The 24100-nt window shown below is 35.9% G+C and overlaps 1 protein-coding gene across 1 annotated transcript; it reads right to left on the bottom strand.

Annotated features, from left to right (window-relative positions):
* Positions 1-12073: 12073 nt before the first annotated feature.
* Positions 12074-20692, bottom strand: LOC116195393 (plasma membrane ATPase 4-like). Its single transcript, XM_031524556.1, has 16 exons — positions 20636-20692; positions 16905-17024; positions 16363-16599; positions 15490-16251; positions 15165-15287; positions 14981-15085; positions 14729-14873; positions 14470-14634; positions 14001-14239; positions 13873-13905; positions 13659-13740; positions 13390-13550; positions 13131-13304; positions 12859-13041; positions 12596-12777; positions 12074-12461 (listed from the first exon to the last, which is right to left on the bottom strand). The coding sequence occupies exons 1-16, from the start codon at positions 20690-20692 to the stop codon at positions 12365-12367; spliced, it is 2865 nt and encodes a 954-aa protein (XP_031380416.1). The 3' UTR covers positions 12074-12364.
* Between the last annotated feature and the right edge of the window lie 3408 nt (positions 20693-24100).

Here is a 24100-nt window from a genome sequence, read left to right as displayed (position 1 = left end):
GAAACTTCTTCCTATTTAAATTCATTTCAGATAGTAAAATATAACCAAAGAACAAAAGACCACAAATTGAACCCGAACTCTTTCTAGCAGTACTCGAATAATAAACTTCTCATAAGATTATGAAAAGTGTATATTATGTTGAGAATCTTAACAGCAATTGCTTCACATTAGTTTTTGATGAATTATGGAAAGGGAAACTTCGCACACACATCACTTTCCTCCAAAAGCCAAAGGGCCAAGAAAAAAATCCAAATAAAAATTCAAAAATCCAAAATTTATTTTCTTATTCTTCTCTTGCATGAGGAAAAAGATATATTAAAAAAAACAATAATGGAAAATAATATATGCAAACTCGAGGCCAGTTCAGATCCGGGAAAATCCACACCGCTTACATCCACATGCTCAGGGAGGTATTATTATAGACTATGATTGCTTTTTTGGATATTCTAATGTTCGTAACGTGGGCATGCCTTTGCCTTGTCTTCTACTTGTTTTGTTGTCCCCATGGAATAAAACTCTCCACTTCATACATACATACATAAATATAATATATGCGTATGCACGGTATACTGGATATATGTCTTATATGTTCAATCGTAATTTCATTTCATGGGATATCGGGGTCCTTTACTCTTTTTCGCACGCACCGTACTCGTGGTACATGTGCCACCTTTACGCGTATCTGCACCAGACCACCTTCCATTAGGCAGTCGGGCAGTCATGCCATTGACAAAGGATCATGCATATGACTAAAAAGGCATCAATAAGGTAAAAGATTAATCTTTTACTTAAAAATTTCAAAAAATTTTATTGTAAAAGATAGTTATCTATCGTGAAAAATTTATCAATATACATGAATTTGCACGGGAGGAGGAGCAAACAAAGGCACCTCCCCCTTTTGAGAATCCTATATATGACCCGGTTCCTACTATAAATAGTCGAATGAGAAGAGAATAATGGATCGTGTCTCGTGAGAAGCATGGAATCATATAGGCCAATGATGTTTGTTTCTGCTGTGAAGCAACTTTCAGAAGCATTGGATCAATCAATGAGATGAGAAAAGACTTTCAACGGTAGAATCTATTGTGAAGGGGACCACGATTACTTAACTTTCCTATCATCATCCATCCCATAAAATATCTCCGTTTTGTCATGGATCATAATGCACGGGGGACGCTCTAATAGGTCGATGATGTTATAAGGTAGCTGATGACATTTATTTGAAAGATTATCATCAATCGGAATTATTCCGTGGACCCAGAAGATATGTACGAGACATTGACAAGATGTATATAGTGATACTAAATAATAAATCATGCATCCATCTTACAAAATTGATCTTCTAGAGCAATTTACAACGGTCATTTCGCGATCTTACGCAGTATATTTGACTGTAGATTCCAAATGTCGTACGTTATGAAACACCAAACAATCTGTAAATGGTACCGTTACTCGATATTTAAATAATCCAACAATTGTAAGTTAACGGGGTCTAGGTTAGGACCCGTAATGACACAAAATTAGAGAGAAAAGGCCGAATTATCCGACACAACTTGCACCGTTAGTCTCAAATTCGATTGGCATCCAATTTGACTACGCTTTCACGGTCACAAATGAAGCAATACACACATACTAATTAAATTTAAGATGAATGCCAAACATCAACATGAGTTGATTAAATTGATTTGCCACCTCATGTCCTGAAATAAAGTCTTGAGTTTGGATTATGTGATTGAAAATAATTCTATAAGAAAAACTACCTTTAGCAACCCAGCTCGAACTATGGTTTAAAACATAATTAGAATTTGAAAGAATTTTTTCTTTTAATGAGCCAACCTAGCTTGAATCTGAATTCGTCAAACCCGTTTAGATTTTCAGTATCATACGGTGCAAACCTTAAATAAATAAATAAATACACACACCCAAATTAAACACACAAGACTGCTTGTATTCAATATGTGTATTCTATTTTTGCATAATCCTTAAGGCACGTCCACGTGGAGTAGTAATGGTCATGGAGTGCTGAGGAGAAAAATCCACGGGGCATGTACAAAATTGCACGGATTGATCAAGGCACATCAAGTTTGCCGACCATGCACTACTATTAATGCTGGTAAAAAAATATTGCCCTCTCTCTTCCCCTGAGCTGTCGCCTTCACAGATCCAACAAAGCTTGGGAGAGCCAGAGGTCTTGATTCATAACTTCATCTGATGAGACAGTTATAAATTATTTATTTAAGAATTTCTGGGTTGCACTTTTTTTTTTATGAAAAAAGGTTTATTATAAGAAAACGCCTGTTGATAAGTCCGTAGAGCCTGCCAATTTCGCCATATCCGGTTCTTTTTTATATTGAAATCCTCGAATTCATTAAAATTAGATAATGATTTCTATGTAATCTGTGACATCGCTACTTATCTTTTCACTAGGGCGGTGAGATACGTTTCGGATGGTCTATAGCAAGGTTTCCTGTTCCCACATCCAACGATCTTGGAATTTCAAAATCATTTAGTCCTGTAGTCGTAAAATTAATGTTCGTTGATGATATCCATATAATTTTTTTTCCCTTTTCTTTTTCACTCGTTTTCCGCTCGTATCTTGCGTTCTTTTTTTTTTTTTTTTTTTTGGGGTAATCTTCCTCCTCCGTGTTTTCCGTGGCAGATGATTTGGAGAGACCCACAAGAAGCTGGTATTCAGATTCTAGAGTCTATACGATAGAGGAGTCGCGTGGAGTACGTACGTACATGAAGTAATTAGGTTCACAAAGCTAGAGTTCAATCACTTGAAAGGATTATAATAAGATCACTATGCCCGCATTTTTTCTTAAATCATGATTCACGGGGCAATTTCATTTCATTGCATTTCTGTTGATCCATATCAGATATGACTTACACTTTATCGTCGTGATATATTGGAAAACGTCACTGTTTGTCTCGGTATTGGTCATCTATGAGAAGAAGGATGGTGAGGGCGAGAGAAGAATGGAAATGCTTGGAAAACGTTTGCTTTGCTTTTCTCTTTTGACTTACGAGAGTTGCTTGTGAACCTATTAAGAGATAAGGGAATGCCAAATAAAAAAGAATACGAGAAATTCTACTTATTATAAGGTTCTAATTTAGAACTTTTCAATTACAAGTCAAGAATAAATATCGGTACACTGAATTCTTTCTTATGAAAAAATAGAATGTGTCATTAACTATTATGAAGTCTCACGTCATCCATTTTGGTTGCGAAATATCACTTCCACAAAAAGAAAGAGAAGAAGAGAGAATAATGACTGGCATCTTTTGAAAATTGATGACGATTGGGATTTGGGATAGAGCACGCGTTGTAGGCTATCCAAGACACAAGCCGTAACTCAAGGTGGGACCTTCCTTTGCCTTTTCTTAATCTGTGTTTTTTCTTTTTTCTTCTTTTTCTTTTTCTTTTTGAAAATTAATGCAGTATATAAATTATCACGTGATAATTTATAGATTCGAGATTTGATTCTTGTTATGGGACTATCCATACTCTTTCATTAAGTCATTTATTGTTTCGTACAAAACTCATGATTCTCCCCTATAATCGAAAGAATCATTTATTTTTCTCCTCAAACTCACTTAATTGTCTTCCTTATAAATTGTTTTCAATTTATTCTTTTCGATTTTAGTTTCCGCTGGACCCAGAGAAAACACTTACAGGAGAAGCCATCCTGATTCGGTCGTAAATAGATTAAAGTTAAGTTTGAAAAGCAATGTAATTATTTTAATGTCTTATATAGGCTATGTTTTCTAAATGAAATTGGTCGATTTTCCTCCTAATTAAAGAAGATACATTCCAAATCAGTGTTTTCAGCCAAAATAGAAAAAAACTAGGTCAACATATAACTGCAGAGCCGCATCATTACACAAGAGGTCGAATCCATGCCGAATGGATTAATAACAAGAAGCAGCCAAAGAGTTTCGCAGAGAAAACAGATAACAGAATGATGGCCACAAGTCAAAAAGATCCTAATAAATAAAACCCTTGATTGAGACATTATTTGCCTCGGCATATGGACATTATACGAAGAAAGGAAAAACTAATAACTAGTACCAGCATGTCATTTTTGCGGTTATAAAATGACCGATCACTTCATGATAAGGGCTTTACTAATAAAAGCTTCATGCATCGAGAAAAACCGTACTACTGACTGTATTTATAATTAGACATAGATATAACACAATTGGTAACGAAGTTTGGAACTTCCCTTTTGAGGTCATTGTGAATGTTTAATAAAAGAGACATCAGCCATGCGCGTGCTGCTTTGTTTTGTTTCTCTAATTAGCTAAATGATGCTTGAACCAAAAAATATACTTTATAAATCCATAAGATTGCATCGGGTAGGAAAAGGGACAAGAAGATGAAAGCTAAACTTTAGCAAATATAAAACTAATGCCATGAAAAAGAGGACTAATATTATAGTAATGTCTTTTTCTGATAAGTAATATTATAGTAATGTCGCTTGGTTAAGATTAGGCTGAAGCTAAATGTGGGCCCAACTGGAAAAATAAATCAATCAAATTGAATTAGGTTGTCTCCCCTGCTGATTGGAGGCTTATTCTATAAAGCCAATTGCAGCCACAAGAAGTGGTATTATGATCTTTTTAGTTGGGGATGGTCACATTCTCAGAATCTTGATAAGGCATGGGGCCCACGTGTGAAATGTGTAGCTGAAGTTGATAATATATATATATATATATACATTTACACTTATTTATATTGTTTGATGAAGAGGGACTTGATGAATGGCAAGCTGACAAGTGTCAATCGCCTAACGACGGAGCAATGTTTAGGTATTACGGGGTCCAGATCCAAGTGGAGAGGATCTAATGGTCACACTGTGATTTTGACATGATTGTCATTTATTTAAGGATTAATCACAAAAAATCACGACTTTTACACTTTTTTTATGAATCTAAAACTATCTTTTAAAAATTATCCAAAAAAATACAGTCTTTTATTTTAGTCTCAAATTTAGTAGTATGTTAAATTTTTTGTCAATTTTAAAGATAGTTTCACTTGTCATCACCTTATTGGATGAGTGGGTCCCACTTATTTTTATTTAATAAAAAAATTGAAAACTAAAAGAAAAAAGGGAAGGGTCAGCTAAGGCCTAAAGGAGGAGGGGGTCGGCGGCGGTATGGGATCCTTCGATTCCGGCGGTGGTGGCCTCGATTGCGGCCACCACCGCCACAATCGAGGTCGGCGACGACCCCTGCTATTGTCGCCGACCCTGATTGAGGTGGTGGTGGTTGCAATCATGGGCACCACCGTCGGCTCCCTCCTCATTCAAGCCTCAGCTCGTCAGTCGATTTTTTTTTTAATTTCAGCAATTTTTTAATTAAATAAAAAAGTGGAACTCACTCATCCAATAGTGTGATGACATGTGGCACTAATGTTTAAAATTGATGAAAAAGTTAACGTCGTGTTAGATTTGAGACTAAAATGAAATGTCTTGTTTTTCTAGATATTTTTTGAAAGATCAAGCTAGAATCAGAAAAAAATGTGAAAAGGTTGTGTTTTTTTTAGCTATTAACCTTTTATTTAATTTAAGTAGTTAAGCTGGTACAGTAATTAATTGGGCTTTGGTATAGTATTTAACTGCAAGTATAGTTTAAGGTTAGATTCAATGCCCTTTTTTTCCGAGCATTCGGAAAAGCTCATATGATCCTTATAGTAATGCAGATAGTCTTATTACTAAGAAATTGAATCAGGACCTCATGATTCTAAATCCAGGGTGAGTGCCATGCATTGAACTTATTTCTTTTATACCACGTTTTTGTGACGAGTCTACACCACTAAACACTATGTACATGCTTCACCAAAGAATCGAGTCCACTGTAAGTTAAATCCTAAAATCATTCAAGACAAATGATTTAGGACATCCAGCTCTTAATTGATAATAATAACAATGAAAAAGTTGTTATTGATGTTCATACATTTGTTCTTAATAATAACAACAACAAGAGCAACAGCATTTTAATTATCAGAAATATTTCGAGATGTGTGTGTGCATGTAGATGCACTATGATCAACTTTTAACGGGATGAAGCAAGTGATCTATATCTATATTATCACACAAGTCAAATTCTTCGACAACTAGAAAGAGCATGGATTTTGAGGTCCCTAATTAGTGAAGGAACCTATTTTTTATTTTCCTTTAATTTATTAATTTGATGAGTGTTATTAGAGGAACGTCTTAAGGGGATATATGTATATTGAAATTCAAATGGCATATGGGATCGTTCACGTGCATCAGATTTGCTTCTGCTATACTAAAGAATAAAAAGTAAAACGTTGGAAAACAGTAGGCATGAAACATACAAATATTACAATTTCTTTTAACTTGATTAGCTGTTAGATTTTCTTAGAAATTGGAAAAATGTTTACAATTTTTTGTAACAATTAATTTTTATTGGACCAACTGCATTATCTTTTCATAATTAATAAACTCTTGAGTTCTCAAGTTATTTGCAATGTACCCTTCATACCTCATCATATAATAGTAATAAATATTTCGTTTTGGACCAAACTACCACGTTATTCAAAAAAAAAAAAAAGCCCTAATCGTGCAGATCCTATGTGCCACATGCACCTTGCCTTGATACCACCACCACCCAAAACTAAGTTAATATGGATAATGTTCTCGCAAGCATAACATCTTCCAATAGCGTACATGATTTGGAAATTACGTGACTGGATTAACCTCTATTGCTCTGGTCGACCGCATCAATGCCCCTCCATCCCCAATTATCACGGGTACAATTTTACCCCTCTTAATGCTTCTATTTTTAGATCGCCATCTTCAACATCGACATATTTCACCGAAAGAGAACATTATTAGATAAAATCGGATCCAAAGTTTCAGGAGAACAGTACTTAAACTAACCCTGTCCATCCAATCCCCTAACCTGAGACCTGAGTTTGGTCTCCCAAGGAACCAGCAGATCCCATTATTTTAACTTTGACACCTTAAAATTCAATATGGCACATGACTTTCCTCGCCCAAGATCTACATTGAAATTGCTGATTTGAGTTGCTAACGTCTTGCATACATGCAGGTGTATATGTATATGTCTAGATTTTGTGAACAGATCTGCTGATGAGGACAATGAAGAGTTTGACTCCCCTAATATCATGATCCAATATAAGATAAATAATTCTTCTTTACTAATTTAGAAATGACATTGTAATTCTTTTATCGGACTTAAATTGAATCAGTTCTCGATTAACTTCGAGTTGCAATTATCAAGGACATGGCAACAGATATCAGTAACATTTTATGTCAAAGCTTCACCAAGACCAGCATGCTTATTAAAATTGAGAGTTTAAGTAGATTCCGTAGGAGCATCAACTCAAATAATAAACTCAACTCGTAAACTCGCAGAGTTTACAAATCATACAACTCTAGGTATCAAAAAAATATATTCACTATAGTTATACGCATGTATATATATTTTACAAAAAAAGATAACATTGTAAGCACTTAAACTCCGAACAACCTAAATTTCAAGTCCATATACGTACACGATAAAGTCCTAACTCGACATCAATTGAACTTACACAAACCAAATAAATGAGAAGAAATCAAAACAATGAAGAATGGAGAAGGCGCACGAAGAATTAAACTGAAGAAAAATGTTTACTACCATATGTGATACTGTTATTTTTTAATTGTAAAATGTTGTCTGTGTTTATGGAATTGCTTTGTGTATTGTCATTTAATTATCGAGGTTTGCTTCATCTTCCCCTCTAGAAAATAAACTCAGTTGACTCGCAGAGTTTACCAAATCCCAAGTGTTTACCGAGTTATTTTCACTTTGAAGTTTGATTAATATCGTTTGCATCTGGAAGACTTTTAAACTTTTACAAGTTTAAGAATTAAATATTCTAAATTTAAGTTTTGATAACCGTGAAAGCTGGATTATTTATTTAAAAGAAAAAATAATGGAAGCTGGATTGGAAGTCTAGACTTATCCAGCATCACATAATGATAATCGGAACCTTTTATATATCCAAATGTACAAGAAAGATCACATGATATACATCCAATCGGAAAGGAAAGATTCTTCCAAAGAATCATTCTTAAACCTCAACTCCCGCGCTTCTGACAGCTCAGTCCCCACATTCAATGCATCAGATTCCGAGTACGACCTTCTCCTATATCCAAATAAGTTTGGTAGCACCTTAATTTAAAGTAATTCAATACTTATTTTTTTAATTAAAATCTTGAATTCGAATATTGTGAATGGAGAAAATTCATATTGGGAGAGATTTACTCTTTTAGTGAACCAACTCGATTCAAACTGGATTAATCATGGCATGTGGAATTTCTGAATATTATGGTACAACCAAAAAAATAAATTTGATCACGTGAATTGCTTGAACCGTTCGACGCTTATTCTTTTCTAAGTAAGATCTTGCATAGAAAAGATTCATGATTGCAGGGTTTTTTTGGGTGAATGATTGAAGGATTTTTATTCCTTAATCGGCTGACCTCACTCGAATTAAATTAATCGAGACCTTATACACGCCAAAAATATGATTTTCTTTTCGGTGAAAAAAATGGTTCTAACCCAAACAAATAAACATTTCATAAATATTATTTGCATATCTGTATTATAAATATATTTTGCCGAAACGTTATGTATGGGATATCCTTCGGATCTCCAAACTGCAACTCCACCATAGTCCAACACATTTAAAACGAAATTACAGTATAAGACAACTCAACTTTCACAGCATGGCTTATCCAAAAGAAAAATTTACAGCATGAAGTGTTAACTACACTTGATAACCAATTCCAGTCGAAGATTTCCAGGTTTCATAATTACCATCATCAATATAACATATGCTATGCTGCTCTATGGAATGGATTCATTTCTCTCGCCACAGAGTGCATCTTGAACCGTTTCTATCTTATGAATATTGAGAGAAGCATGATGTAAATCAGGTGAGCCTTCACTGAAGTGAAAGTAGTTCTTAGTAATTTGCAAGTTATGCCCTCGAAAGAAGATTCAATTTAATCACCCAAATAATATAAATTGTTTGGATAATTTTATAATACAAATTCAAAGTTTCGTGCACATATATGAAGCTTCCTGCCATAATTATTAAAAATAAAATAAAAAAGAAAAAGAATCACAGATTGGATTATTTTCAAGGACAGAAGGAATCTCTCTAATTTTGGTCCAGAAGAGATTGGAGAGCTAGGGCTTCTCTATCTCTTCTCTTCTTCCCTGGATCCAATGCATTCCCTCATCATTAATTAACAATGATATCCTTAAATCGCACGTTGTTAAATATATATATATATATAGGTGTATATCCATTTAAATTATTCTTTTTGGCGCAACCCACTCTATTATTGTTCTTTTTGTCAATGTTTGCTGCTCCATTGCCCATGTGTGCCTTCCCATATTCTAAACTGGCCGTAGGCATGCGTTGTACGAGAATGAACGTGAATCTTTTATATTTTATTATATAAAATATTATCATAAGTTGTTAAAAGTAATAATTTAAATCAATAACAGTGAACTATATAACTATTATATATATAGAGTAATAATAATATTATTATTTTACAAATAAGATAATGAAAAATTATTACATTATTACAAATAAAAGAGGTAAAAAATTTAAAAACTCATATGTCCGGCAATTTGAATAGAGATTATGCATAAAAAAATTCCAACCACGTTACGTTGTGGTAATACATCGTGTTTTATATTAATTACATACATAAATTGGGAAATCAAAATATTTTATAAAAGTTTACATGTTAGAAAAGTAAAAAGTTAAACAACTCACATTTATGTCTAATAGTAGACGTACCAAAATAAGGTTGTGTGTTTACGAAAATTAAAGAACTTGCATCTAGTGGTGGTAATATTTTTTCATAGCAAAATTGGTACGCCTACTACTTATGTATAAATAACACTTCATATCTATATCTATTAAAGAATATATTATTTGATTTGCTTTTAAAAAAAATATATAATCTTACTTGATTTGTTTTATCAAGATTTTTCCGAACAATATTTTTAATATAAAAAATAAAAATTGAGAAAATAATTAATGTTCCCATAAATCTATATATATTTCTATATGTTTTAAAAAATTTAAGTTCGTCTTCTAAAAAATAGTTCAAAACTTTGAGAAAATAACAACAATTTCATAAATAATATTTATATGTTTTAAAAGCTTTTAAAAATAAAAATCGAAAAATTCATTTTACAAAATAAATCTAAAAAAATCGAGAAAAATAACCGATCGCACAAATCTATATTATATGTTTTTTAAAAAATAAATTTTAAAATTAAGAAAATATTTTTCAAAAAAAGATTAAAAAAAATAATGACTGGTCCCATAAATCTACATCTATATATTTTTAAAAAAATTAAACTTTCATTTTAAAAGAAAAAAATTCAAAAATTTGAGAAAATTCCATTAAGCTATTTGGACGTTTTGAAACTTTCTGACCGGACCATCATAGCTATATATAAAATATTATATATATATATATAAACCTGCTCCATGTTTGCCTTCCCTATTCTAAATTTGAGTTTTTTTGGGGTAAAATTTGAGTTTTTTTTCGATAAAATCGTAGGTATTTTAATCAATAACTATTTTTGTTTGAATGTCAGCTTGACCCTGACCACCAAATATAATAATAATCTCAAATTTTATTAAACCTTTGGCATTGCAAGTTTGCAACTCTACCTATTATGACACAATTTGTCATTCTACCATATCCTCATGATTTATTTTTAGTTTTAGTTGAGTTCAAAAGAACTCTTTAGTTTTTTTTTTTATTCTTTTTACTTCACGTACTGCGGCACCAGATATTTTGACCAAATCTCTCGATCATGTTATAGATAAATAAGACACATAACATACGTGCGACTGAACACATAGTAGCATGATCAGATATATATATATATATATACTGCAGTTACCTGCACCTAGAATTAATAACTTTCAGTAACTTCTCGAGGCGTAAATACATCGAGTACGAGGATGAACGTGATGAAGAAGTACAGTGACACAAATAACATAAGGGACCTACACAGTGACATAAGAGCAGAAAATCTGGATAATTCAATATTATACATTAGTTGGATCAGAAAGGACAAGTAAACAGATAAAAAGATGGAGCAAACTTCTTGATCTAAAGCGGAAAGGCAATTATTACACGTTGGGTTTCGACATTAGATTATGTTATAAACTAAAATGTCATATTGTTGGGATAGTGACGGCCATGTGCACCCGTTTGCCCCTTTGTCCTTACCAGCATAATATATAGACGTATACCTATAACATTATATATATACGTACATAAATATTCTTATCCATATATACATGATGTAAGAGCTGCTGACTCCATCATCAGAAAAGAATAAGTTTGAGATGAATATCTTTGATTTGAGGACGTCTGGCATGATTGAGTTAAATGGAACAAGTGGGCGAGCAGTGATCCTCGAGTGGATTTCCCTCTCTAGTCTATCCTCTTGAACAATTGGCTTTCGGGTTTGTGCGTGAAAGAGCTCCAAGATTTGCATCTAGAGCACGATGTCCGTGTCCCCTAGTTGCTGCACTCTTGATTTCTTGCATATCGAAAGCAGGAATTCTTCCCTATAGAGCTCAGCTCTTGTTGAGGGGGGAAGAATCGTTCGGATGCAGTGGAGGTGTGGCCGGTGGAGCCGATGGGAGAATGGTTGGACGATTGAGAGAATTCGTTAGGGAGAGAGTCATATTCTAGACAAGGGCTTGGTCCATGGGCCTCTTGTAGGAGAGAGTTTGATTGTGTAAAAGTCTCCTAGAAAGTGAAGTGCTTTAGATATTTATAGCCTTCCCTCTCGAGGTGTGGTTTTAGTCGGTCAGTCCCGTAAAATAGTACTCGAGTGGTCATTTATTAGTATCGTTGAGCAGTGTCCACATCACTTCCCAAACTCCGTCGTGAACTTCATTCGCCAATACTCACGTTTCTATCACATAGGGGCCCGTAATTCTTACAACAGCAAACCTCGTCGAATCGTTTCGCCCATCAAGATGGCATGTGATCAAGATATATAACTCGAAGGAAGTTGGACTGCATATATAAAAGTGCAGCAACTGCGACGACAATGGAATTCCCAGAAATTATGCCAAGGGAAACGTTATGGAAATTTAGAACATTAGGGAGACAGTGCTCCACCACAAACTTTTATCTAATAAGCTAGCTAAAGGGAGACAGGATGAGGGACAGATCCATCTCATCTTCTCCGCTATTCTAAGTCGCCAACATCGGAGCCTTAAGGCTTCTTCCTCTTCTCCTTTCTCGGGGCGATATTTCACGAGAGTATCTCACACTGTGTAGTGCTGCTGGATTGTATCAATGTCCAATCCCTTCAGCTTCACAACTGACTCGACATGTCCCTTCAGCGTATGCAGCTCCCGAAGCCTGCAAAATCACCAATAAATTCGACCCGAGTCAATCCATGAGCCATGAGATCGATAATGAAAACAAAATAATTCGTTTGCAATGAAGGAATGAGGCCTTAGGACCAATGATAGAGGAGGAAACTGTCAAGATACCTCGCGACTTCAGCTCGTCTCTTGGCCTGCTCGGCGATCTCCGACAGCTCCCTATAACTGCTCTTGTCGTTGAAGAGTGCAGAGGCTTCTGGTGGCTGAAGCCCATGAAGGGTTCTCTGTGCGAGGGCCCACTGAGCTTCCCTTTCCTCCTTACCATAGTCTTTCTTGGTCGTGAAGGCAGTCTACCATTCATAAAATTACTCGACCTTAGAATTACGAGAAGCATGTAGCCGGTATTTTACCCAAAATATGCATATGCGTACCTTGTTCTCGAGTAAGTTGAGCCAAGCCTTTCCACTTAGAATGTATCTGATAGCAAACTTGATGAGATCCAATGGAAGGTAGAAGACGATGCTATAGAGCCAGATCACACCTGCCCATCCCCAACCGCACCCTTTGATCTCCGCAAATCCCCAGTTCGCATATACCGCTATCACCGTTGCAATCTTCAAACCCCGAAATAATTAAATCAGATAATCTCGCATGTTTTGACTATTGTCATATCTAGAGTGGATATGATTCAAGAGACTCGTACCAGTTGTGCAATAATGAAGGCAGTGACTAAAAGCAGACCCGGGCGTTCAACAAATGACCAGCTTCTGGATCGGGTGACAAAGATCAAAGCTTGACTCACGATACTCACTTGTAGGTACAGAGCGGCCATCATTTCTTCCCGATTATCTCTCAGTGATCTCACATGGAATTTTTCCTAAATTCAGTTGGATTATGGATAATGAGGAATAATTAAAGTTAAATGGGATCAAGGAGAGTGCAAGGTAGTGATTGTTTCTTACGGAAAAGAAGTCGGTTGATTTCATTGCCCAGAAGAAAACAACAGTCATCAAGGCCAAGTAACCTCCGAGCACAATCCCAGTCGCAAAGATCTCCTTCAGTTTCCAGCTATCTGGCATTGGAGATGGCTTCACACGATCCTTTGAGATAGTCATAATCGTACCTTGAAAATTTCAATAAGCTATGGCGTTACTCTTGTCCAAAATTTGAAGTGCCAAGAACGAACAAAATAAATCCCTACAAAGGCACATTGCAAGAAAAGCTTTCTTACCATCATTCAGTATGGCAATGATCAGAACCATGAAAGGAGAGAAGTCGAACTTCCATATAAGAGCAATGAGCATGAAACCGAACTGGAAAATTTCAAAGCGCAAATGAAGGATTATCAATGGTTAAAAAAAGTTATTTCTTAGGAAAAAGTATTTTCCAAAGTGAAAATGATCCTCGCGAAACAGATCAAGAGAGCTTCTTGTATTGCTACTTACCACAATACGGATAGTGATGGAGACAGCATATATCTGCAAATAATATATCGGCAATCCATAAAATCTCCAAAGGGTTAAAAAAAAGTTTTAAAAGGATTGAGGAATTCATAAGAGAGTATACAACTCACAGTATAATTCTTCATTCTCTGGAATATTGCCCGGCTAGTTAGCACTGCACTAATGATGACGCTCAGACCAGGCTCGGTAAGAACAATGTCAGAAGCACTCCGAGCAGCATCAGTAGCATCAGCAACGGCAATTCCAATGTCGGCCTTCTTCAGAGCAGGGGCATCGTTAACTCCATCCCCTGTCATTCCACATATGTGCTTCCTTTCCTGCAGTTTCTTCACAATCTCGTACTTGTGCTCTGTGAATAGGGAAATAAGAGTAAGGCTTCATTTGTTTCATGCTAGTCACTCTACATGGAATTATCCAGTGATTATTTCTCCGAATATCCAGAGTCAACAGAAACCATTTCCCATCAGTTAAGAAAACTCGGTTCCAAAATCCCAAAAATGACTCACAAGAATGAGAGTGGGTGCTAATTTCATGCTGGAGGAAAAACCAATGTTAGAACGAAAATACGAAAATACGAACCTGGGAAAACTCCAGCGAACCCATCAGCCTTCTCGATTAGTTCCTCCACAGGAAGTGCTGCAATGCTTGCATCCTTGTCTTGTCCAAGTAAGGAAGCAGAAGGATACATATTAGTTCCCATACCAAGTCTCCTTCCCGTCTCCTTAGCAATGGCAAGTTGATCACCTAAAGATTTCAAAACGAAAGCACAACTAAATAATTCATTCATGATAAAAGTGGTGTATGTAGAGGTAATGGAAACGAATTATCTATTAATTACCCGTTATCATCTTAACATTCACCCCGAGATTGAGCGCTCTGCGAATGGTTTCTGCACTGTCGTGCCTTGGAGGGTCAAAGAGAGAAAGAAGGCCCACAAACTGCCAGGGGGCCCCGGAGCTTTCTTTTGTTTTCTCCGGCACTTCCTATAAAATATATCCATACACAGCAGGAAATTCTTATAATCTGGGCATGATCTAACCAAGTAGAATGAGCAATAGAATGCAGATGCTAATCAATAAAATTGACAAACCTGTCTAGCAACTGCCAACGACCGCAACCCACGTTCGGCAAACTTATCGATGATAGCATGGACCTTCTTCCTCATATCCTCTCGAGCATTGCAAAGATTCAAAATCTGTAGTAACACAGATACATTTATGTTCATATACCACGTTCATGTTAAATGCAAAAGAAGCTGTTGGGTGATGATTTACTTGCTCAGGGGCCCCTTTGCTTGCTCGATGCCAGGTCCCATTGGACTCAATGTAAGTCAAAGCAGTTCTCTTGTCCACGGGATTGAATGGAAAGAAATGCACCTCTCTGATTCCAGCTCGTGCCTGATATATATATGAAACTTACAATTAACCAGTTAATACTTCGCGCATTTAATCATAGCAACTTGGAAGTTATCATCCAATCATCATAAATATGTACTAGAGTCTAGTAATTCTTAGTGAAGAGCATTTTCTTCTGATAAAAACATGCTTTTGCAGACAAAAAGAAGTTGCCCAAATAAAATTTATGAAGGGATTTAATTACCTCTCTAGGATCAGCGAGCATTCCAACAATGGCTGCATCAATAGCGTCCTGGTTCTCTGTCCTAGAAGCCCGAGCAGCGAGGAGGATCACACCCTCCTTGTCCACATCTTTCACGAAAACTTCGATCAAGTTCTTATCGACGCTCAACTTGTTGAGTGTCAGAGTCCCCGTCTTATCACTGCAGAGGACGTCCATTCCTGCCATCTCCTCAATTGCAGTCATTCTCTTTGTGATTGCCCCCTGCTGGGACAGCCTGTGGGAACCGATTGCCATTGTCACGGACAAGACCGTGGGCATAGCAATGGGGATACCTCCGATCAAGAGCACCAAGAGGTTGTTAATCCCGTCCCGATACTTCCGGTGCTGAATCGGATACATGACAATGATCTCGATCAACATCCCAACTGCAATGGAGCAGATGCAGAAGTTCCCAATTGCAGTTAGGACCTTCTGGAAGTGCCCGACTTGGTTTGTGCTGTCGACAAGGTGTGCTGCCTTCCCGAAGAAGGTGTGGACCCCGGTGGCAATCACAATTGCCTCAATCTCGCCCTGCTTGCAGGTTGAGCCCGAGAAGACTTCATCATGGGGGTTCTTTGTCACTGGGAGGGATTCACCAGTGAGAGCAGATTGATCAACCTTCAGGGGGTCACCCTCGAGGAGACGAGCATCTGCTGGAATGATGTCTCCAAGCTTGATACTAATGATATCTCCGGGAACCAAGACGGCTGCCTCACGTTCACTCCACTTCCCATCCCTCAGAACCTATCATACAAAAGGTGATGAGCAAACCTGCCTTCTTTCTCTACGTTCAGGATCATCACATATGGTAGGGTCAACTCATTGATGTTTTTCTCATAAGCATTATGTTTTTACCTTCGTTTTAGGAGCAAGATTGGCCATCAGGGCTGCAGCGGCATTACCGGCATTGTTCTCCTCGATGAAGGAGATGGTAGAGTTGATAACGAGCAAGCACATGATACCCACAAAATCCTGCCAATCAGGAGGCTTCCCATCGCCATTTGCAAGCGCGATAGCCATGATGGCTGCAGCTTCCATGACCCATGACAAGGGATTCCACATGAACCCAAGGAACTTGAGTATCTTACTTTCCTATTTATCCAACACAAAGCAAGCAAACTTCATCAAAGGAAAGAACTGTGAACTGTCGCGGGGTTCTTGCTCGTATCGTTTTCAAGAAATGTGTAAAATGGATTGGGAAACAGGTCAGGATTTAGCATATTGGGTCATGAATCTACTACATCAACAAGTGCGACCACATGTCCCATGTGATCCATCTTATAAGTCTCTTCATGCTGTTTCATATACCTGAATTTAGTCTAACTTGATGAGCTTTATCTACTTACAGTAATTTTATGATGAAAATTCGGGCTAGGTAGATATGACGCGAAGAATACCTTTTTCTCCTCCAACTTGTTGTACCCAAAGATTTGGAGCCGCTGATCCCCTTCTTCAGTGGTCAAACCTTCTTTGGAAGATTTAAGCTGCTCGAACACTTCCTCGATCGGAATCTTTTCCTGTTAAAATTGTAGAATATACATTTAGAATAAAATGAAGGCATACAAAGTGTTTCAGAAAATCGCTCGTGCCAATTAAATTTTGAACTAGTAAACTTATTATTAGCTTCTCTATTTTACTCATTTCTTATTAATCTCGACTAAGTTATGTGTGGTGTAGTGCTCGTTCGATCTTTTCAAAAGCATAGTGATGATCATGCTTGTTCCATGAAGGAAAATTCCAATGGAAACAGAAGAACTTGAAAATCATTCTTGGGCATCTTTTAATGATTCTATAAACAGAGTATTGGTATAACTGTTTTCGTAATGTGGTTTAGCAGTTGTTCTCAGAAATTATTCGTAAAATTTTCATTTCAGATACAATTTTCAGGAGACATTGTTTGTGTTCTCTATAACAAAACGTCGATTTAGGCAACACCATCTCCTTTACTGCATTCAGCAACCATCACAGGCAACTGCGGTCGCTGATTGCTTGTCGATATCGCCTTCCAGCCATCAATGTTGATTTCAAAAGATATTACCAACGATATTTGCCCGATGTATTATGTTGTAAATGAAAAACTTTGAGGCACGCAAAGCAATTTCCCGAACAGCCCCGAATTTCAAGAAAATACTAATCACAAATAAAAATATAGTTCCCAATAAAAAAGATGTACAAGTTGCTCTATTCATTTTAACAATAAAGTTGAAGAAACGAAATTAAAAGGAAAAAAAAAAGAAGATCAGTTTTATGTTTTTCTTTTCGGCAGCTTCTCAGTAAACTAGAGGCAGTCGATGAAATTTCACTTAGTGGTACGATTCACATGCTTAAAATGCAAACTTATCGGGCATGGAATTGGAACTCATCTCCAATAAAATTTTGATTTTTTGTCAACATTTTGTTTGATTTAATTTTACTAATGCAAAAGTTTCCCTTTGAAAATTCTTTTCTGAAGCAAAATAAGGGGCTGAAGTCTTTTGTCCTTCGAAATTTAACTCATGAACAGAAGTCCCAAACGGGACGTAACAGGTCACACGTAAGAGTTGATCGACACCAACCCCAAAATAACATAAAAGCAAAACAAAAATAATAATAATAATAATAAAATGTGATGTGGGCAGGTCAGGTGGGGCTACCCATCACCTTTCCGCCGAGTGAGTGGACCGTGTACGGCACGCGCCTCCATGTCGAGATTCCCGATAATCATGTCGGGGTACAAAAAGATTGTCTAAAAACTGCAGTTTGCCCCCTCCTTTATTTTGTTGTTACTACATTCAACTTTGGTCCCTAAATTTTATCCAGCTCAACATTCAACCCCGAACTTTATGATGCAAATTCATTTCCGTCCCTCACTCCCTCGGGGATTGGCAATTTTTCTCCCCCCGAATACAATGAAAAGGGCATTCTTCATAGAGCGCACTTCGCCCTTTAGATTGCCTAATTAGTCGTCCCCGGTCAAGAGCAAACATTATATTTTTTTTTTAAGTTGCCCCTGGCCAATTATTATTATTAACGAGGCAATGGTTACAGATATAGAACAATCGGCATCTCATGGTGGACAGCCCCAGCACAGAAGTGGCTCCCTCTCCACTAGTGGGTCAGAAATACCAGCAAATGGATGGAGCCCATGCAAACTACAACTATAAACTTTTTATACCTAATTCTGAGGATTGATCTGAGCTATGAGACACGATTTTTAAATCCTAAAACATTTGAGTCTGAATCAAGCTATCAAACCTCCTTTGTCCCTTTTAGACCATTTTTTTAATTAATGTGAGGTAATAAAAAGTGGCAAAGAGAATATTAAATAGAAATAAACAATGATCATAAAAATATAATTGAAAAAAATAATCAGAGATTTTGCCAAAAGGAACAGTTAGTGCAGTGGCCGTTTCACGGACTGAAAAAGGCCAAAAGTACCACGGAAAAGTACCCCCCCCTCACTACCATACAAAACAGCTCATACCAGACAATTAATTAATCAATTAATTAACCAAAAAAGATATATTTAAAAAAAAAAGAGGAAAACAGTGAGAAAATAAAAAATTATTGATAGTGAATTGGGAGCGTATTAAAAGTTTGAGAAAGATATATTAAGTTGAGAATAACCAATCTCTATCTTTCTCATGTTCGGATCCAACTGCAACTTTATAAGATATGCATATGATATGATCGCAAGTTGGTTGGACAGGAGATAAAGTGGATTTGCCAATAGCACATGAATTGGGAGAAGCTTTTCTTTTTGTCACTTTTCCACGGCACCACATTCACTCGATCAGGCCGAACTGAACCAACTGCAATATTTACGATTCTATTCTGGCTATGCCGGAACCGATGTAAAGTTGTCATGGGAAAGTTATGTTAAAAGGTTCATTAAGAGGGTGTTTCTCATGCAAGTTGGATGGGAGGAAAGTGACTGTTAAGTTCCGATAAAGTGGATGCATATTTCTGGTTTTTAAAGGAGGAATGCTCAAGTCCGAGACTCTTTTGCTCGTACTGGAGAAGACCGAGGTCGGTCCCGAATCTGGTTCCCATCCTAGGGTTTCCCATGTCACACACTATTAATCAGCAATCCCTCCTTTGTGGAAAAAATGAAAAGAGTGTGACATTTTTCTTTTCTACCTCTTTGGAAAAGTAAAGACATTGGCAAAAAGGGTCCACGGTAATCCCAACTAGAACTACCAACTATATGCGATTGCTAAACCTATACACTACTCATGATATTATTGCATAGGGCATTTAAAGTGGCCTATCAAAGAAAGGTATCAAAGTCGGAACGAAGCTATATCTTGGATGGTCGAGGATTAATTAATCGAAACGATGTAAAATTTAATTATCATGAAATTTAATTTTCTGAATGGTGCATGTAAATTGAAAATATGTATTAGTTAATGCAAAAAAAGAAAAAATATAAATGATCTTTTCCATTGGTTTCTTTTTTTTCCCCTAGTCAAATTGGGCATGATAATAAATCCTTTACGATATAAAAAGACAGCCTAAATCAATTGTCCAGATAAATATCTTTTAATTGCCATATTTGCTCGATTCTTCCCCTCCCCCCGAATCTCGACGGTTATTGTTGCAATGGAATCAAAATCTAACCGATTCACACGATCAGGAAACAAACACCATATCTAATCTACGAAAAATCGAACTCCAGAAACAAACATCATCACTAGCACTCTTATCTAATCTACGAAAAGTCGAACTCTAGAAGCAAACCTGCAAAAAATCGAACTCTAGAAGCAAACATCATCACCAGCACTCTAATCTAATCTAGGAAAACTCGTACTCTAGAAAAACTTAACGTACTACTCGGAAACCACAAATTAACATGAAATCAATCACAAGCATGGTTTTCCACAAATTTTTAACCGATTATTGCATAAAATCACACATGTCTCGAGAATCAGTAATCGACGCAGGCATTTCAAAAAGCATATGAACCCAAAAAAACCCAGCATAAACAAACACTGCCCGTGAAAGAATATTGATGATATATATATATTTATATAATAACAAAAATTAATAAAACCCATTAAATAATTCAAGCAAACAAAGGGATAGAATAAAAAGAGAGAAAGAGAGATGAGTTTCTTCTTCTTCTTTTTTGATGGGTGTGTGAAATTACCAGATCAACGGTCTCATTCTTGATGGCCTCCAAGTTGATGGCTTTGTCCCCTCCCATCCTCGCTCTCTCTATATAATTTCTTCAAAGATGAGACAATATCAAAGAGATCAGATTAGCAAGATTGGGCAGAGAGGCAGAGTGAAGAAGAATATAAAGGTTGCCCTTTGCGCTTGTTGGTGGGGTTTTAATGGCAGAGGGGAAGGTAATCAGAAGAAGAGGTAGCAGAGACAGGGAGTATCATCAATGGTGGCTGCTGCTGCTCAGTGAATGAAGGGCTTATAGAGAGAGAGACAGAGACCTTAGGCCACTAAAACGGGGTTTTTTTTTATATTTTTATTTTTGGCCATGTGAGAAAAAATGAGAGGGGGAGAGGGAGAAAGAAGAAATTGGGGGTTAGCGATGATGAGGTTTTTGTGTTGGTGGGTAAATCCCACTCTCTTGCGCCCTCCCGTTTTATACCCCTCTCACCCAAGTGGGCCTTCTCTCCCCACCTTCCTTAAGTGGACCCCCTCTTACATACACATATATTTACATATATATTTGTACAATGTATGTGTGACTACCAAAAAAAAGAATCACATGGACAAACGTGTATATATATTTGTACAATTTATGTTTCTATAATTTAGTCATTCGAAAATTGAAATATCTATGTGCATTACAAGCTTAGATGGGTCTGAAAAGACTGTAAATATCGGTCGTAATGTGTCCTCGGCCTCACGCGAAGAAATGGATGCTGGTTGATCATTTCGCGGAAAAAACGGCAAACCCAATTGATTAAAGAGAACAATTCAGAAGAAACTGAATCAAATGAGTAAGCGGGGTGAATTGATTAAGAATTCCGATAGGTCATGACTTATTTTCAACTTGCATCATATTAGTAAGATGTATCCTTAAACGTCGATATAATTATTTTCTTTTTTGTTACACTTTCATATAATTAAGGTGGTTGAGGGGTGAAAGTGAACCATGAAAGGCACTACTCTTTTTCTTCTTGGGTCAAAATTGAAAGCCACATTTTTAAAGTTGAAATATTAAATAATTTTTTTAGCATATTGTGAGTATTTTATGCCTAGACTACCAGAAGCACATGTGATTGGGTTTTAGTACGGCCATAGTTCATGGCGTTGAGTCCTACAATTTCGGGCTTTTGAAACTCGAGGGGTCACAATTGACTACTCGAAAGTCGAAAACCTTGGGAGACAAGGGGCCATATATACTACGAATCAGATCTCCTAATATGGGATATAGAAAATTTGCAGTACATAATAATATTATCACAAATATATACGATAGGTATCTACTTTATTAATTTCTTTTCTTTTTTGGATACAAACTATATAATTCATTTAGTTTCTTTCTTCGGTGGATTACATGTATGTAATTGCTTTAAATGGAGCTTTTAAATATAGACCATAAATAAACATTTAAGTGGAAATTAATTTATGTTTCAGCATCATTTTCATTGCCTTCATCCTTAATGCCGCCTCATATGTCATCGTTCTTCAAGACATAAAGCTTTTTTACTTGTGTAAATATATATATCGGCAATGACTCTCTGTTTTTTTTTTTTTGAATTTGCTGGAAAGTACAATAATTCGGGTCCTATAGAATTTATACCTTTTGGTGATAATAGAATCTATGTTTTTATGCATATATTATGATTAAATTCATTCTGTTGGACTGAAATTGTTTCATATGTTTCCTCATAGAGTAACTGTATATATTGTACTGTTCCACTAACAATTTTAATGTTCATCCCCTCTATTTCTCCATTCAATTTTCCACCACTTAATGATGTTTGATTAAGATTTGTCTTCTAATTTCTAAAAAATGTAAAATAATTTTCTATATTTCTTTCACTTTTTGGGATTCTCTTTGTGACCCCGGGGGGGGGGGGGGGGTGGTTGGTACAATTTCAATATGTTTCAAGGAAAAAAAAAAGACCCAAGATTTCTCCTTAAATTGTATTTTGTATTTTAGTCAATTATTACTTTAAAGAATTTACTAATCATAATTAGGTATCTAAAAGATGAAATTGGGTAGGGTTTTTGTTCAATGTAAATTATGTAATACTATACGGAAGGCCCGTGCATAAAGTTGTCGCATATATGTATTAAAAAAGATTGGATGCTAATTGTAGGGGTATATAGTGTTAGGAAAAATTCACAAGCTTATTTCGGACTCGGGCCATTTCACAATCCAAAAACTTAAGTCAATAGGTTGTTGTACCTTTGTCTCTTATAAATCCATTGATTTCCTCTCAACTTTTCCATGTGGGATTACTTCCAACACCCGCCCTCACCATTCTCCATATAGAAAAGAAACCGTTCCAACATATAGGTAGTATAAAATTTAATCGTGACGAATATTTGTCGATAAAGAAATTAATTTCTATCTCTTTTTTATTTTCAATTGTGACAATTTATTTTTCATTAATCATACTTTGATTAAAAAAATTTTATGTGTTTTATGAGACCAACTTTGATTACAATTTACTGACGTGGGTTGGTTCAAGCAGTTTTCGACATTTGTTCCGCTTAAGAAAAGGTTTCAAGTTCAAGTCTGTGTGAATGAAGAAAATCCACGCTGAAAGAGTTTTACTCCTTATTGGACCAACCCGGCTCGATTGGATTAGTCGGGATTCAATTGGGCTTCCGGATTCATGGTTCACACCCAAAAAAACTTTAAGGACAATTGCATAGTTTTTGGGAAGGGCTTTTTGTTTTGTTCTTATATAGATATTGAAGGCATATATCCATATTTTTAGTGTTTAAAACACTTTATATAATATACATGTGTGTGTATATATATATATATATATATAATTTTTTGACTTCTATAGCCGATAATTTTTGGAATTTCGTGGATAATTATTTTAGCTTTTATAATTTTATATAAATATGATGCGGGCAATCACTTGAATGGCCTTCCATTCTTCCCACTTCATAATTTTGAAAATTTTATACCAAAAGTATTTAGTAATACACACACTTAATTAAGAGAACGTCTTGAAAGACGTGATATCATCATAAAGATAATTCAATTAATGTTTCTTTTATCTATTGTTATTTGGGACAAATATTTGTGTCATAAATTAAGTAATATATAAAGGTCGTCATCGGAATATTTGAAATAATGTCGTACTATGTTGATTTTAGTCAACGGTCCAAAATTTTCGCTTCTCAAAAGAGATAATAATTGACCAACTCTTTTTGACTGCAATGTTTGAAAAGCTTAGATAGTTCAGGTTTCTCCGTTATTTTTGTTGATTTACAATGTGATTTCTTATCTGATGTGTAAAAGGAATTCCGTTTTTGAACATCCATCACGAAAAGCACATAAAAAAATGTGTAATGCACCTTTACTTTGGAAATGGGAATAGTAGAAAACTCACTTTCGGAACTTTTTTAAAAATTTTAGGTCAGTAAAATTCATGTTAGTAGACGGAAATCGAATGAAAGA

Source organism: Punica granatum, chromosome 2 (assembly GCF_007655135.1).
Source record: "Punica granatum isolate Tunisia-2019 chromosome 2, ASM765513v2, whole genome shotgun sequence".
Lineage (NCBI taxonomy): Eukaryota > Viridiplantae > Streptophyta > Magnoliopsida > Myrtales > Lythraceae > Punica > Punica granatum.
Note: the sequence above shows the minus strand (reverse complement) of the source record. Positions and strands in the feature narration are given on the sequence as shown.

Excerpts from the sequence above, each read along its gene's own strand:
- LOC116195393 (XM_031524556.1), bottom strand. The coding sequence starts at position 20,692 with ATGGGAGGGGACAAAGCCATCAACTTGGAGGCCATCAAGAATGAGACC. Across the intron at positions 15,086-15,164 it reads GCAAAGGGGCCCCTGAGCAA|ATTTTGAATCTTTGCAATGC; the intron begins GTAAATCATCAC and ends GTGTTACTACAG. Across the intron at positions 13,042-13,130 it reads CCTTCATTATTGCACAACTG|ATTGCAACGGTGATAGCGGT; the intron begins GTACGAGTCTCT and ends CGGGGTTTGAAG.